Source organism: Talpa europaea (genome assembly GCF_964194135.1).
Source record: "Talpa europaea genome assembly, chromosome: 7".
Taxonomy (NCBI): Eukaryota; Metazoa; Chordata; class Mammalia; order Eulipotyphla; family Talpidae; genus Talpa; species Talpa europaea.
The window spans coordinates 118,936,997-118,954,434 of NC_140074.1; the positions used below are offsets into that span (position 1 = coordinate 118,936,997).

At 49.8% G+C, this 17,438-nt stretch overlaps 1 protein-coding gene across 1 annotated transcript; it reads left to right on the top strand.

The window, feature by feature from the left end:
- Window positions 1-1,983: 1,983 nt before the first annotated feature.
- On the top strand, window positions 1,984-15,733 carry PSMD3 (proteasome 26S subunit, non-ATPase 3; the record flags this gene model as incomplete). Its single annotated transcript, XM_084236713.1, has 12 exons — window positions 1,984-2,203; window positions 4,883-5,073; window positions 6,385-6,522; window positions 8,372-8,508; window positions 9,359-9,549; window positions 9,715-9,818; window positions 13,383-13,497; window positions 13,602-13,721; window positions 13,809-13,912; window positions 14,092-14,247; window positions 15,171-15,221; window positions 15,381-15,733. The coding sequence occupies 12 exons, from the start codon at window positions 1,984-1,986 to the stop codon at window positions 15,456-15,458; spliced, it is 1,605 nt and encodes a 534-aa protein (XP_084092839.1). The 3' UTR covers window positions 15,459-15,733.
- Between the last annotated feature and the right edge of the window lie 1,705 nt (window positions 15,734-17,438).

Consider the following 17,438-nt stretch of genomic DNA (forward strand, 5'->3'; position numbering starts at 1 on the left):
ATGGGTGGCTTGGCATATGGAACTACTAATATGGACATTGCAATTTCCTAAAACTGCTGGGTTCATACCATTCTTCTCTACCTAAAGGCGGGTTTTAACGTCTTTCATCAACCTCTTTTAAAAATACTTGTATGGGTGGAGTCATTTCTCCAAGGTTTTTGGCCCAGGAGTCAGTCTCTCCCCTTCTGATCCACCCCCTGCACAAGCTAGTTCCCTCACTCACCAAAGAATTCATGATCATCTGCCAAAAGCTTTGTGTTAAGCCATCCTCCCCCATTCTGGGGCACCTTCCAAGTCTTTGCTATATTGTTCAAGGACAGATGGGGGTGATTATTTTTCCCTTGTGATGTAAACTTAATAAAGAGGTGAGCTAACATCCTAACTATCCAGATGGGTTACTGCATAAGGATGAACAATGAAGGTATTGTGTTTTCTGCCTCTACCATTCCCACCCACCTTCACTTCCAGATATGATGTTAGGAAAAAGAGACCTTAATGAGTTTATTCCTCTGGTGATTCAAAAGTCCTGTTAGCCAGCCTCCACCTCTGAGGGCAGGGAGACAGTTAGGGAGGAACTGGTCCCTAAAACTGTAGCACACATTTTTTCTAGTTAGTGGCTATTTATTGCAACGAGCTATTTGTTGCAATCGTATGAGAAGGAGGATACAAAGAATACATAGGATATACTCTCTACATATAAAGCAGAATAGGGTTAAAACATATTCTCTGCCCTCTAGGACCTTACAACAGGGCAAGATGGCTTGTAGCATCAAACCTAGTCTAAAACTCAAGACTTACATTTATGAAAGAGATAAAAGTTCCACGAGGTGAAGGAGCTTCTGTTTTGTGTCTTATGATACCAGGTCTTGCATCCTTCTCCTGATTTCATCTACCCTGCAGAATCATTGACCGGATCTTTTAAAACACATGTGTACAAGGTTTATGGTCTAACTATCTTTCCCTGAAAGATTTTTTGGTCCTCGGGGACACTGATATTCAGCTCCCCATCTCAGCATCGGTCTGGATGCACAAAGGCAAAGAACTCCCCGAAACCCCCACCAATAAGGACTGCACCTTCTTTCCTCCTGCATATGGCACCTTGGATCATAACTTCCACTGGACTCCATTCTGTAGCTGGTTTTGTTGTTGCTGTTGCTGACAAAAAAACAGCTAGCCCTGGGTGGTACTGAGAACGGACCCCTAGATTTCAGGAAACCGGAATGCGTGTGCATAAGTGCATTCTCCGGGCTGGGGGTTTCATGCTCTATGTTCAGCCACTGCTGCTCTATGTTCAGCCACTTCTTTCTCAAAAGGAAGTCTGGATCTCACAAGGTTCTTCCTACTCTCCAGTTCGGTTTTATTTTAAGCCCAACAGCCCAGTTTCACATCTTCGCAGCTTCTTTTTCCCTCGTGCCCGCTGCACCCGGCGGCGGTTGAGGACAGCCTCGCGGATCTGGAAGGCGCCCTCTGCCGGGAGCAACCTCAGAGACTTTTGCTCCAGAAACCCACCTGGCAACTCGTGATGTCATCACGCCCTGCTCTCTGATAGGCCCTCTCCACTCCTCGCGGGTTGGCGTGTTCTAGAGTCCTGTGCAACCCAGTTTGGCGCCTGCGGAGGCCTCTAGTGGACATGAATGGAAGTGCATCCGAAAGGAACGTAAAATCAACCAACTTAAGCGCTCCAAAAAAAAGGCCAAAACCCATTCAGGCTCCTCCCCGGTCGCGTCTCCAAGATCCGCCTCCATCCTGCACTTCTGCCGTTGATTTCTTTCGCCTTTGTTGACTCGGTCATCGGCCCGTCTGGCCTGGGGTTTCCCAGAAGGCCCAGCGCCGGGAAGGGGTTTGCAGCTGCTCCGTCATCGTGCGGCCCGACGCGAGGAGCCCGCGCTCGTGTGCAGGCCCGTCTCGGCCCCCGGTCTCTGGCGTGAGGGTTCACGCGAGGCCCCGGCCTCGGCCTCCGGACAAGGCCGCGACCCCGGCGCCATGAAACAGGAGGGCTCGGCGCGGCGCCGCGGTGCGGACAAGGCGAAGCCGCCGCCCGGCGGAGGGGAACAAGACCCCCCGCCGCCCTCGGCCCCCCAGGACGTGGAGATGAAGGAGGAGGCGGCTGCGGGTGGCGGCTCCGCCGGGGAGGCCGACGGCAAGGCGGCGACGGCGGCGGCCGAGCACTCCCAGCGGGAGCTGGACACCGTCACCTTGGAGGGTATGAGAGCCCGGGCCGGGGACGCGCCGTGATCGCGGGTGACAGCGCCCCGGTGACCCAGGCTCTCCTGGGGACCCCAGTGTGGTCTCCACCATCCCCGGTTTCTGGGATCACCCCCAGGTCCCCGCCTCCACTGCCCTGACACGCCCGACCCCATCCCCGATAACTGAAACTTTTCTCCAGGCTCAGGACTTCTCCCTTACACGCGTTCTCCACCCACTTGGGGGTGCATCTAGAACTAGATCCTACTGGACTGTGGACCCCTTGCGTTAGGTTTTCCCCGCTTACCCACTTTTGCATCCCACTGGATTAATTCTTGCGTCCCTAATATGTGGTTGACCCCTTGATCAACCAGCCTGTGTGTGTGTGTGTGTGTGTGTGTGTGTGTGTGTGTGTGTAAAAGGGGTCAGGATGACGCAGAATACTGGCCCCTGAGTTTTAAGGATGGGAATGTTTTCTGTGGTCTTAGCTACCTTTAGCAACTGTCCCCTAAAGGAACTATTTCTACCTGGCTTCTTCCTTCCTTGTATTTCTAATTGAGTTGCCCAAATGATCTCATTGCTCTTTTCCTCTTTCTTCAGGCCCTTACTCCTACTGTTTCTAAAGGGCTGAACACCCTTAAACTTTGAACTTTTTAGGTGTCATCTTTGAGTTCCTAATACTCACCTGCCACCTAAACAGCATACCAAGCCCCCATTTCTTTTCTCCTAAGACCCTGTTCCCAGTTTCTTACCATCCACTTGTTCCTCCTTGTTTTTAATGCACTTTTCCCAATTAGAACATCTTGTTCACTTTGGAGCAAGTGGAATGAGCTTCCCAGTTCACCCTGTGCTGTTTTCCTGGTTCTGGCTCAAGTGGGACCTCATTATTTACTCTCTATCTCTACTAAACTGCATGAGAAACTAGGCCCAAAATAATGAGATAAAGTTATACTCCTGGGTGTTGCTTTTGAGGATGCGGTGGTGGTGACTACTTCAACTCCTGGCTCTAACGTCTGGCAACAGGATCAGTATCAATAAAGATTCTTTTACCTAAAATAATGATCGTCAGCTAGTAGCAAAGGTACTGCTCAGCTTTACCTACTGGGTACATACACATGATTCTTATAAACATTTCATTTTATTAAAAAATAAGTCATGTTCACTATAGAAATTTTGGAAAATATGAGAAGGCTAAAGTAGCCAAAGAAAAACTTCAACTATGCTTAACATTTTTCTCCTGTGAATTCCTAAGTTGCTCTCCCATAATTTAGATTGAGTTAAATATAAAGTTTGGAACAACTGGGACCTCCCTGGTGGCTCAGGGGGTTAAGTCTCAACACTATGAAGCTATCCACAGCCACTGCAGCATTCATTCAATCCCCAGCCAGGGAGCAACCCAAATGGTGCAGCAGACCTCTCCTGTCTTGCCCACTGCTCCCCTCAGCAGTGTATTTCAGTAGATCCGCCTGTTCTGTTCCCCACTCTCTTCTCTAGTGAATCCTCTCATCCCCCACATTTCTGGCCTGTACCCCAGTTCTTGTATGCATAAATAAATAAATCTTTTAAAAAAATGTTTGGAACAACTAAGTATTTAACTAAATAGAGGTGATTTTGTGTATTTTCATTTAACATAGCCACAAACATAGTCAGTGTTCAATTTATCCCAGAAACATTTATTGAATAACTGATATAGTAGTTTAAGAGGACAATCTCTGGAACTAGTTTCTTTGTCTCTATAAATGAGGCTAATAATACCTACTTCGTTGCGTTGTTAGGAAGATTAAAATATTTAGAAACTGCCTTTCCCACATGGTAAATACATTGTAAATTCTCCGTAAATATTAGCCCTTGTTATTCATATATCATAAGCATGACCAAGGAAGTGTCAATTGATTGCATTTTCTTATTCCTGGACATTTTAGTTGTTTCCAGTTCTTACGTTTCAAGTAGGTATGTAACAGTCTTCTTGGTACCAAGTTTTTAGCCATCCTTTGTAATTATTTCTCAGGATAAACTCTATGCCTGGTTGACTATTTAAGGTTTCTTGTAGATGTTATCCAGCAAAAGAAACTAGTGATTTACATTTTGCCATCAGAAATGTCCTTTGCACCCATTCATTGTTATCATTTTTTAAATGTTACTAATGTAGTAGTTGAAAAATATTTTCATTTGTGATTTTTCAAATACAGGTGAAATATATTTTTCATGTTTATTACCTATTTGTTGTGCCTCTGTCTTGTCTGTTCATGTTTATTTTGATCTTAACCTCTTACACAAGTTCTTTGTAAAGTAAGAATATGAATCTTGATCATATCTGTTGCAAATATTTTTGTTTACATGGTTATTCAGAAGATTTTTTTTATGAAGTCATGTTCATCAGTCCTCTGTGTGTGTAATTTCTCCCATCCACATTTTAAGTCTTTTCCTACTAAGAAATCTGATAAATTCCATGTGTGTTTGTTCCTTATGGTTATTTCCTTCATATTTCTGTCACTCCCTTCCCTCTGAGCACTTTCTTTCTTTGCCTATTCGTTTTATATTAAATCAATGTTTGGAATCTGCATGTATGGCTTAAGGCAAGAAAGGTAAGATAATTAGCCTTATCTTGCCCCTTGGTAAGAGGCTGCCTGGAACTACTTGATATTGGAATAGGAGAATTTGAAAACAGCATACTTTTGTTTCCTCTGGCCTTCCCCAGACATCAAGGAGCATGTGAAACAGCTGGAGAAGGCAGTTTCAGGCAAAGAACCTCGATTTGTACTGAGGGCCCTGCGGATGCTACCTTCCACATCTCGCCGCCTCAACCACTATGTCCTGTATAAGGCTGTGCATGGCTTCTTCACCTCAAATAATGCCACTCGAGACTTCTTGCTACCCTTCCTGGAAGAGGTGAGCGGGTCAGGCCCACTTGAAGGATGCGGGCTTGGCCTCAAATCTCCCAGGTGTGATTATTTCCCATCCTGAAGACCTGCTGTGACAGCGTGGTGATGCAAAGCCGCCCACTTTAGTATTCGTTTGCCCGCTAATGAGAAAACATAGTGTCATTCTACTGAGTCCAAGAAAAGAACTGGGAAACAGGACCCTTCCAGCCAAACTCATTTTCCACTGTCACCAAACACAGACCCTTCCTCCCATTGGGTGCGGTCTCCGTTGTCCTAGTTGATGGTGTCTCCACCTCTGCCTCTGAAGCTTCACCATGGAGAGTGTATAGAACCGTGGTTAAAAGCACAGGGTTTGGAGCTAGAGTCGAGTTTGAATCCGTACTCTACCAGTTGGTAGCAGTGGGATTTGGGCCACAGTGACATATCTTTGGGCCTCCTTTTCATCTGGTAAATGTGATAAGTAGATTTGGGGGCAAGGAGAAGAGTATGTATGAAGCTCTTAAAAACAGTGCCTGGCATATAGTGAATGCTGGTAAAGTTAGTTCCGTAGTGGTCTCCATGCCAGGAGACCTTCCTTTCCTTTCTGACCATACCCTGTACCCTTTATTCATGGTACAATCCAGGTCCTGCCCCTTCCAACTGCCTTCATCTCCCTGAAGTCTTATATGCATATAGTGTATTCACAGATAGGAAAACCCAGAAAATCCTTTGAGTAGAAGGATGAGTTTATTGTTTAAGGAAAGGGGAAAATGTACGCTTCCCCAGCCTCACCTGGAATGTTGTTTAACCTTTATGTCTCTAAATTCATCCAACATGATTGCTTTTTTTGAGCCAATTGTTATACATTATTACAGTTTCTGTGGCTGGGTCTGAAAATAATTACTACACCATTTTCCCCAAATTTCCTTTGTTACTGCAAAAAAAAAAAAAATTTTTTTTTTGTCTCATTCCAATTTCATCTCTAGAATTATATCATTTGTTAAATCCTGTCTGATAGGATTTGCAGTGGTTCCAGGTATGATGGTTTAATCTGCTTGGATTGCAGTCTCTCCAGGGAGTCCTTACATCGCCCTTCTGGCCCCATTACATTCTGTAAAGATGTCTTCCTGTGAGCCTTCATTATATTTATTGTATTGCCAACCTCCTTGACTTCTTAGGAAGGAGATTGTATTATCTTTATTTTGTATCCCCAGCACCTCAAAAAACCTTTGCACATAGTAGACACTCAACAAATACTTGTTGGAATACATAGCGAATGCTTAGTCGAGTCCGATTGGTTGATCTGAGCTTTCCCCTGGTAACTCCTGTCCTCTCCTAGCCCATGGACACAGAAGCCGACTTACAGTTCCGTCCCCGCACAGGAAAAGCTGCATCAACACCCCTCCTGCCTGAGGTGGAAGCCTACCTGCAGCTGCTCATGGTCATCTTCCTGATGAACAGCAAGCGCTACAAAGAGGTATCCCAGACCAGGAGGGCGCGTGATATGCCATAAGCCGTCCGTTGGCTTTGCAGGAGTGATTGTCTCTAGAGAAGAAAGCATGATAATTGTGGGGTTATTCATACTCCTCCAGCCTCTTCCCATATGTGGGAATATGCCTGACCCCACCTCTAGGAGAGAGCCCTCAACTGCAGCTCAGGCACCGAGGCAAAGCGCTGGCAGCAGTCATTCTGTCCATCTGTCACAATACCAGTATAGTGGATTCTTCTCAGAGAATCACATTTTTAGGAAAATCCAGGGGTTTGGAGACAGAAGGACCTGGGTTTAGATCCCAGCTGGACCTTAGGCAAGTGAATGTCTCCTAGATATATATATAATGGGGGAAAACAGTGCCTGCCTTACAGGATTACTGTTAGTATTAAAATAACACGCTGAACAATACTGACACAATGATCTGGCTTTCACTGTGCTTCATAAATGGCAGCTATGGGGTCCAACAATTCCACCTTAGAGACTACATTTCCCTTGCTGCCTTCAGCTGGGGCCACCTTCCTGTTAGTCATAGCCTCTGCCCCAGAGCATCCTCAAGAAATGACAGGTCCCACTCCTCATTTTCCTAATTGGGTTTTTCCTTTCCTCGCCACTGGATGGGTTTGCGTTTGGTTTTGTTCTGGTTTGGGTTTTTTTAGATAATATAATTCACCCCCTTTAAAGTCAGTGGGTTTTGGGCCTCCCCGGTGGCGCAGCGGTTGAGCGCTGGGTTGCGAAGCTGCCCGCGGCCTCTGCAGCGCCGGTTCGATCCCCGGCTGCTCCCTGGCCACCGGAGGAGGGTCCCACATGGCGCGCAGACCTCTCCTGCCGCCCGCTGCTCCCCTCAGCAGTGTCCTTCGGTCCTTCTGCCTGCTCTGCCCCCCGCTCTGGCTCTGGTGAATTCTCTCACCCTCCCGCGCTTCTGACTGTACCCAGTGCTTGTATAAACAAAACAAACAAACAAATAAATAAATAAATAAACATGCCTCTATAAAATTAAAAAAAAAAAAAAGTGTTTAAAAAAAAAATAAAGTCAGTGGGTTTTGGTATATTCAGTGGTTGTGCAGTCATCATCATCTAATTCCAGAATATTTTAATTGCCCCCAAAAAGAAACACTTTGCCTACTGGTAGTCACTTTCCTCTTACCTCAGACCATTCAGTTACTTTCAGTCTCAAGTAGATTTTCCTATTTGGGGGCATTTCATAAAAATAAAATTATGTAATACATGACCATTATATCTGGCTTATTTTATTTAGTATACCTTGTTTGAGGTTTATTGGTGTGTAGCATTATCAGTTTTCTATTTCCTTGTAAGATTTATTTTTATTGATGCATACAAGAGCTGGGGTGCACGTCAGAGATGTGGGGGTGAGAGGATTCACCAGAGACAGAGTAGGGAGCAGAACAGGCAGATCTACTGAAATACACTGCTAGGGGGAGCAACAGGTAAGACAGGAGAGGTCTGCTGCGCCATATGAGGGTTAGCTCCCTTGCTGGGGGTTGAACTCAGGCCGTTGCAGTGGGCCTTCTCATTGGTAGTGCTGAGACTTAACCCCTAAGCCACCAGGGAGGCCCAGTTCTCTACTTCCTTAATGGATGACTAATGCTCCATTGTACAAGTCAACCACATTTTGTGCTGTTCATCAGGTGATGGACACTGGGGTAGTTTCCATTTGGGGGTTATTATGGATAATGGTGCTATGAATGTTTGTGTACAAGTTTTTATGTGAACGGGTTTTCAATTCTCTCAGATACACACCTAGGAGGAAAATTGCTGGCTCGTATGTTTAACTCTTTGGGAAGCTGCCACTTGATTCTCTTGTCTGCCTGCCCAGGCACAGAAGGTCTCTGACGACCTGATGCAGAAGATCAGCACTCAGAATCGCCGGGCCCTGGACCTTGTGGCCGCGAAGTGTTACTATTACCACGCCCGGGTCTACGAGTTCCTGGACAAGCTGGATGTGGTGCGCAGGTATGGGTGACCCTCGGGGTCAGAGACAGAGACATGGTCAGTCACGTCCCCAGACTTGAGTGCTTGCAGAGAGTCATGAGCTTGTAGGTATGGGACCCCCAGGAGGAAATGAGGGAAATGGTTACTGTGCCCTAGACCACGTGAGAGGTTGAGAGAGTGGCTGATGGTAGGTGAAGAAATGGCGATACCACCGGGTGGGTAAGACCTGTCCCCCAGGCTCTTCCCCTCACCCCACATCAAGGCAGGACTGCTTAGTGGGTCAGGAGTAGAACAGTCTGGAAAACTTTTTTTTTAATATCCCTTTGCTTAAAAGCCAGAGTCCTTAAGATAGCTTGTAAGGTCCACCATGATCAGCTCTTGTTACTGCCTCCTTGACTTTATCTCCTGCTGTTCCCTGACTCACTCCACAGCCACACTGACATCCGTGCTCTTCCTTGGGGTGCCACGCACACTCCTCAGTCTCTGTACCACCTTTTCCCTCTGCTGAGGACGCTCTTCTCCCTCCCTCCTTCAAAACTTTGCTCGAGTGTTCCTTCTCAGTGAATCCTGTCCTGACCACTCACCCCTGTCCTCTCATCCTCGATTCCCCATCGCACTCACCCACTTTCCCCGGAGCCCCTACCTCCGTCTGTCATGTCTCATGATGTATTTATCATAATTGGTGCCTGCCTCCCCCACTAGAACATGAACAGGTTTCCTGAGTGCAGAGCTTTGTCCTCTTTGTGATTCAAGAAGTAGATCCTGGATACTCAGTGAATGACTAGAAGAGCCACTTTTATCACTTTTTTAGGAATTGAGAGAGAGAGAGTTGCAGGTTGAGGCCTTTGACATCTTTCTTCTTTCCTTGAAGCTTCTTGCATGCTCGGCTCCGGACAGCCACCCTTCGGCATGACGCGGACGGCCAGGCCACCCTGCTGAACCTGCTGCTGCGGAACTACCTGCACTACAGCTTGTATGACCAGGCCGAGAAGCTGGTGTCCAAGTCCGTGTTCCCTGAGCAGGCCAACAACAATGAATGGGCAAGGTACCTCTACTACACAGGTGAGCAGGAGCCCACCCCCCGAGTCAGACGTTGACTTAGGCTCACTTGCTGCAGATTTCCTAAAAATTTGGTGCTTAAGTGGTGTCCAGTTGACACTCTGTTTTGCAAAGGGGGTTTGGATGAAGCCATTCTCTTGACTCCCTCTCCTCTTTCCCCACACACAGGGCGAATCAAAGCCATCCAGCTGGAATACTCAGAGGCCCGGAGGACAATGACCAACGCCCTCCGCAAGGCCCCTCAGCACACGGCTGTGGGCTTCAAACAAACGGTGAGCTCTCAAGAGGTCTCATCCCATCTCCTGTGACCGGCATGGCTATTTCCCTGTAAGAGGGGCCAAAGAGGGCTTTCTTAGCCATCATTTTCCAGAAGGTGGCAGCAGACAGCTCTCTGCTCCCTTGTTAGAGCAGTGTTTGCAGACACTACCTGCACCCCTGACAGCTTATGGTCAAAGTATTCTTCTTGGTAGGTAGATTTAGAAGATTCCAGATTTCCTAGCACACCTTACAGTCGTTCTAGGTATGGGCCTGGATTGTGTTGATAAATCCCAGGCTCTTACCTCATCCCTCACATGCCCATTTGGGAGCATAGTTCTCTGTAAATCTCCATAAACTGACTGACTTCAGTGGAACTAAACCATAGCCACCTAAGAGCTGTCAGTCACCCAGTATTTTAAGTGCTGACTTTGGTATTAGGCACAGTGAGGGATGAAAAAAGCGGTGTTTGCCAGGAAGATGAGTGTTCTTGTGGCCTGTGTAAAGTCACCACAGTAGCCAGGATTTGGACCCACCTTTCCCAATTGCAGACCTCTGCTTCCACCTTAACACAAACATCTACCTCCTGGTGCCCTTGACAGAACAGGATAAAAATATGCAATGATTAGGTCAGTGTCATGGGAGATTTAGTTTGTTTTAAAATTTAGAGAAAGACAGTTTTGGTTGTGGTCAAATAATTAAAGGAATCTTAAAGAAAAAGTTAAATTTTATCTGGTTTCTGAATGGGCAGAATTTTCACAGAAAGGAACAGCTTTTCAGATACACAGGAAATGTGAGCAGAATGCCAGATTCCTTACAACCTAAGACACTACAAAATTCCTTTTAAAAGTCACTAAAAAGGGCCTCCCTTGTGGCACAAGGGGTTAAGACTCAGCACTATGAAGCTGTCGGCAGCCACTGCAACATGAGTTCAATCCCCAGCCAAGGAGCTGACCCACATGGTGCAACAGACCTCTCCTGTCTCACCCACTGCGCCCTTCAGCAGTGTATTTTAGTAGATCTGCCTATTCTGCTCCCCGCTCTGTCTCTAGTGAGTCCTCTCACCTCCACGCTTCTGGCCTGTACCCTAACTCTTGTATGCATAAATAAATAAATCTTTTTTTAAAAAAAGTATTTTCAAACAAGATTTTACTGAGGATGGATAAGATTTCAGAGTTTTCTGTGGCAGAGCCAGGTGGCAGGAAAGAATGGAGAGAGCTGGAGTGCGGGCTCAAGTCCATACTTTGTTGGTGAGGTGGCTCAGAAGAGCTGGAAAAAACTGGGATAAAGAGCACAGATAGAGGGGGCCTCCCTGGTGGCATAGGGGTTAAGTCTCAGCTATCAAGCTATCACCAGCCACTGTGGCATCACGTGAGTTCGACCCCCAGCCAGGGAGCTAACCCACATGGCACAGCTGACCTCCTGTCTCATGCGCTGCTCCCCTCAGCAGTGTATTTCAGTCAGTCTGCCTGTTTTGCTCCCCACTGTGTCTCTGGTGAATCTTCTCAACCCCCCGCATCTCTGGCCTGCACCCCAGTTCTTGCATGCATAAATAATACATCTTTAAAAAAAAAAAAAAAAGCATGAGAAGCCAGCTTTAAGTAGCAGAGGGAAGGTAAGAAAGGATCAAGAAAGACATCATTTGAAATGGAAACCACAGCAGAACACTATAAAAGCTTAACGGTCTGTAGTAAGAGCCACGTTCTCTCCTTTGAGATTTCATTTGCTTTCCTAGCTTCGTTCTCCATGATGTTTCACCAAAATCCATTGCTGACTATCCATTACTACAGTCTCAGCTCTGACTGCCTTAACAAGTTACCACAGACTTGGTAGCTTAACCATCACAGATAGGTTACGTCACAGTTTTGGAGGCTGGACGTCCCAGATCAGGAAGTCAGCCCAGGCACTTTCTTCTAGGGCCTCTCTTGCTCATAGATAACTTGTCTTCTGGTATCTTCGGTGGTCTGCCCTCTAATGTCCTGGAGTCTTTTTTTCATAAAGATGCTGGCCAGACTGGATTGGGGTCTATGGATGTGAGCTCCTTCCACCTTCATCACCTCTTTAAAGCTCCTGTGGCCAAATACAGTCACATTCTACCATTGGGGCTTAGGTCTTCAATGTGTGATTTTGGGGGTTCACAGTTCAGCCCATAATACTAGATCTGACCCCTCTCATGAGCTCTCGACCTACAAATCCAACTTCCCACCTCACATCTCTACAGAAACTCCCTGGCTCCTCACATTCAAATTTAACCAGAGCCAACCTTCTGGGCCTCCCTGACCCATCCTCCCGCTCTCCTGACCCAGACAGGAGCCTCGGACTCTTGTCCCCACCCTCCTTCCCAAACAGAAGTCAGCGGACTTGCCCTGCGTCTTCTGTCCTTGCCTTCTATCTGATGTGGCCAGTTCCCCTGTAGGAAACACTGGTGTTTCTGGTCATCACCCTCACCACCAGTCTGGCTCCCATATGTTGCTTCATAAAGCCGACTCTGGGCCCATCATTGCCTTGCCCAGAAGCTGGCACTGCTTGCCCAGTGGAGGTTCGCAAGTCTTGTGAGGTAGACAGGCAGTCAGGTATTGTTACCCTGCCCATTTGGGGCTGAGCAAACCAAAGATCCAGTTGCTCAGTGATTCCTTCCTAGTGATGAGACTGGACCTCATAGCCTGGCACTCAAAACAGCACATCCCCAGACTGACTCCCCCACCTCTCCTGACAGCCCCCCACATATGGAGTGTGTCCTCACACTGGCCTGCCTCTTTTCTACCCTGTTTGCATGACTGAAACATTCTGTCATCGCCTTTTGCTTCATCAGAATCCTTAAGGCTCATACTAACTTCTCCATTTCCATGGGTTTCCCTCACTCGCGGACCACTCCAGGGAGAGGGTGGCCTTGTGGGTGTATGCAGAGAGGTGAAGAGACCTTGCCCAGCTGCAGCATGATCACATGCCACCCTCCTGCTTGGCAGGGAGCATCTTCATTGGTAGGCATCGTCCCCTCCCCTGTAGTGTTCCTGCACGGTCTTAACTCCACAGTAGGCACTTTCCAGAATACCTCACATTTTTTGGAGGAGGGAGGGCCCGATTCTCCAGCCAGCCTTCTCCCTTCATGCTCTCTGCTCATTCACTGAGCTTCTGCCTTTCCTGTGCTCCTGCCTCTACCCAAACAGTTCGTTCTGTGCGTTATTCACTGCCTGTCCCCCAGGGACAGCAGCCTCCCTCACCAGCGTCTTTGGCTCATTCACTTCCATTCCTAGGCCTCTGGGCCCTGCTCCCTCCACCATTTCTGAGCCACAACCTGCCTATCTGGCCTGTTTTGTGCTTTGCCCTTTCAGAGTGGTGCACACTGGCGGCCAGGGCGGTGAGCCTGGTGCTAGGGTGGGCCAGCTCAGATATTCCCTGTCCCTGTGCCATGAGCAGAGATCCGCGTCCACGTTCAGCACAGGGGCTCAGCTTGAGCCTGATCATGGTGCCATCTTTCCCCACTTCTCTATGTGTGTGACTGACTTAAAGCCCCATTTCATCTGCTTCCTCTGCCCGGTGGGGCTCCCTGCCCATTGCCTCCCTGTGTCTCGCCCTGCTAGGTGCACAAACTGCTCATCGTGGTAGAGCTGCTGCTGGGGGAGATCCCCGACCGGCTGCAGTTCCGCCAGCCATCCCTCAAGCGCTCGCTCATGCCCTACTTCCTTCTGACCCAAGGTAAGGAAGGCCAGTCCCCTCCCGGAGCTTGCCAGGCTCCTGGGCACCATGGCCTCTTTGGTGTTATGACCATTTGCCTTGTCTTATCCTCTCCTCCTCTGCAGCTGTCAGGACAGGAAACCTCGCCAAGTTCAACCAGGTCCTGGATCAGTTTGGGGAGAAGTTCCAAGCAGATGGGACCTACACCCTAATCATCCGACTGCGGCACAATGTCATTAAAACAGGTATGGGCCAAGGTCTGGGCAGCCTCTCTGGGGTGTCTGAGGAAAGGTGTGGGGCCTGTGCCCACCGACCCCGCCTTCCTCTCCCAGGTGTGCGCATGATCAGCCTGTCCTATTCCCGAATCTCCCTGGCCGACATCGCCCAGAAGCTGCAGCTGGATAGCCCGGAGGATGCAGAATTCATTGTTGCCAAGGTGGGGCTGATGCAGGACGTGGTTCCGGGGTGGGCTGGGAGGAGGTTGGGCCCACTCACTGTGCCGACAGTGACCCAGGAAGTTGCTAGAGAGCGTGGGAGTACAAAGGGATGTATCCGATGGTGAGGGCTTGGAAAATGGGCTGTCTGGTGATTTTTCCTCCCTGTGGGGGCCTGCAGGCCATCCGGGATGGCGTCATTGAAGCCAGTATCAACCACGAGAAGGGCTACGTCCAGTCCAAGGAGATGATCGATATCTATTCCACCCGAGAGCCCCAGCTTGCCTTCCACCAGCGCATCTCCTTCTGCCTGGACATCCACAACATGTCTGTCAAGGTGAGAAGCCCTGGCCGGGCAGCGGCCCAATCCACCCTCCACATCCCAGAAGTCCTCGGAGATCTGTTCAGTTGGTGGCCACTTCCCAGTGCATCTCCAGGTCACTGGGTAGCAGGCGGGCAGCCAGGGGGGCTTATGGGCCTGTCACATCTATTGTTTTTAAGGAGTTGGGCACCAAGGAGGACCAGACAGGGATTCAGGGCATTGGTTTCTGGATTTGGCTCCAAATTTGAGTCATTTAGGGACTATAAGGGACAGGAGGAGGTGGGGGGGCCATCACTCTCCTACTCTGAGCCTCTTTCTCCGCCTGTGGGGCTGATAATGAGGAATGACCCACCCTCGTCGGGGCTGATGAGATTAGGCAACCTCGGCAGGGGCACCTCCAGAGGCTGTTAAGTCCTTCCCTGTGTCAGCCACTGCCTTAGATGCTGTTGCTGTTCGGTGGCTGTATTTTCTTCCGGTCTCCTCCCAGGCAACCAGGGATAATTGCTGCCTTGCTTAAAAGCTGGCAAGTGCCATGCACCTCGGGAAACTTGAGTACCCTCTATCATCTGGTCCCCCCGCTACTGCCCCTCACCCTTTTCTCCTCGGCCCCTCCCGCCACAGCTGGCTCCCCTGAACTCAGCCAGCCTCTTTCCACAGGCAGCTCCCGCCAGGGCGCGCCCTTCCCTCCACTAATCCTTTCCTCTCCTCCCTGCCCAGTCCAGAGGGTTAGTCATTTGTACCTCTAGATTCTCCTAATTCTTTTTCCTGCACTTTCCACCTGGCACTGTAACAGTCTCCACGTCTGGCTCCCCGCTGGACTAAGCTGGGAGGGACTGACCTGTCTTAGTCCTTGGTGCGCAGAAGCAGCGCAGCGAGTGTGGGCTAAGCCAGGGCTAAGCCAGGGCCGCGCCTCATGTCTGCTCTCTCCTGTGCTTCAGGCCATGCGGTTTCCTCCCAAATCCTACAACAAGGACTTGGAGTCTGCAGAGGTAAGCCGCCTCCCGCTTCCAGCAAGGCTGCCAGGGGAGAGGGCGGTTTCTGGAAGACTGGGGGAGTAGCTCTGGCACTCTAGCAGTCCCTCACCTTGGGGTGGGCCTGGTGGGTGAGCCTCTGAGGGAGCGCCCAGCCCTCGCCCTCTCTTCCCCCAGGAGCGGCGTGAGCGAGAGCAGCAGGACCTGGAGTTTGCCAAGGAGATGGCGGAAGATGACGACGACAGCTTCCCTTGAACCCGGAGGGCTGGGGAGGGGCGGGGTGAATGGGGACTGGATCTTCACCTTTTCCCCGGGGGGTCCCCTCTCCAGGGGGCCCTTTTCCCACACACACTCGCAGACTGCATATGTGCAGAGGGTGAGGGGTGCAGGGAGCCGGCCACCCCCACCTCACGCCAGGGCCCCTCCCCAGCCGTGTGACCCAGCACAGAGCGGGCAGTAGGCGGGCAGGAGCCCCCAGGGCAGGGTCCTGGCTGACAGTGTGGGCAGCACTACACTCTCCTCCCGGGAGCAGGGGCTGGACTTGGGACATGCATTGGGTTGTATGTTTTTTGAAGCTTCAATTATGATTTTTAAACAATAAAAAGTTCTCCAGAACTCTTCGTGCATCAGTTCATTACTGTGCTCGGCTCTCATCACCGTATTGACAGGCCCAGGTTTTTTCCTGATCTTGGGGTACTAGTCCTGGCCATCAGAGCACCCAAGATAGCAGGGGATGAAGAGGAAGCTGTGTACAGGATGGAGGAACCCCATTTCCTGGTGGATTGGCTCAGATTCTGGGCAAATCACGGCACCTCTCGGGCTCCCTTCCCACATTTGAAGTGAAGGCTTAGACTCTGGGACCTCCTGGCTCTGAGGTTAGGAATCTAGGTTTCTGGGGGATCAAGGAAGAGTGAGGTCATGGAGCAGAGAAGGGACTCAGAGGCGCCACAGCAGCTTGAGAAGGCCTTGTCCACTAGTCGCTGGGGGCTGGTGAGTCAGGTCCCCTGTGGCCACCCTCGCCCTGCTCCAGCGGTGTGGGTGGGAAAGTGCACCTGCCCGGGCCTGGTCTCCCAGCCCATGCCAGTCACTGGGGTTATAACCTGTTCTTGGGCTGGCTGCGGAGGCCCTGCTGCCAGCTTGCTCTATCCCAAGGACTCATCTGAGCAGCCCTGGCAGTGGCTTCAGCCTCTGCCGTCTGCTGTCCCACCACACTCATTTCCACAGGTCTGCCAGGCCCCATGCCTCATGGGCAGTGAGCCCCTGCTTTCTGTCTCCTTCTCTGGAGGTCACTGGTCCAAAAGCCTAGTTTCCAACTAGTTTCTAAGTTCTCAGCACGGGGCCTCCCCTTCCCGGGCCTTGGCCCATACCTGCCACTGGGTCGGACATAGTCTTGCTTCTCAGGAAGGTGGGCCCTGCGAATCTTCACACCCCTTCACACATCTTCCTATTCCCAGTGAAGATGTTTGACGCTGGCCTTGCTGTGGGCCTGTTGCCTGCTTCCTGCTCCTGTCCCCCCTCTTTGTGATGAGACTAAAAGGTTGACTTTGTGGGAGATGTTTGTTGAGCGTGTGAGGAGAGGTACAGGGAGAGCAGGGACCTAACCTGTAAACATACCTCATAATTAGCGCTCTCCCCCACGATGCCCATCCTCCCTTGCACCCTGCCAGAGCGCCTCTCAGCTGGTGGGGCCCAGGAGAGTATCATCCTCAATGGAAGGTTGAGGGTCACGTACCGTGATTTCCCGCTGCTCACCCTCCTCCTGGCTCTTGGTCATTGGGCGTTTCTTGCAACTCATCCCCGTGAGCTGGGCTCGCTTTTCCTTGGAGAATCTGAATGTCACGTTTATGCTGAGAGAGTTCACTGTGTTCCCACCTTCTGTGTTATTTTTTTAATTTGAAAACTACAGAGAAGTATAAAGAATAGCATAACAGGGCCTCCCTGGTGGCACAAGGGGTTAAGATGCAACCTATGAAGCTGTCCACAGCCACTGCAGCACGAGTTCAATCCCCAACCAGGGAGCTACCCACATGGCGCAGCAGACCTCTCCTGACTCGCCCGCTGCTCCCCTCAGCAGTGTATTTCCAGTCATTCCGCTTGTTCTGTTCCCTGCTCTGGTGAATCTTCTCACCCCCCACACCTCTGACCTGCACCCCAGCTCTTGTATGCATAAATAAATAATCTTAAAAAAAAAAAAAAGAATAGCATAACAAACAGCCATGCACTTTCCACTCAGGT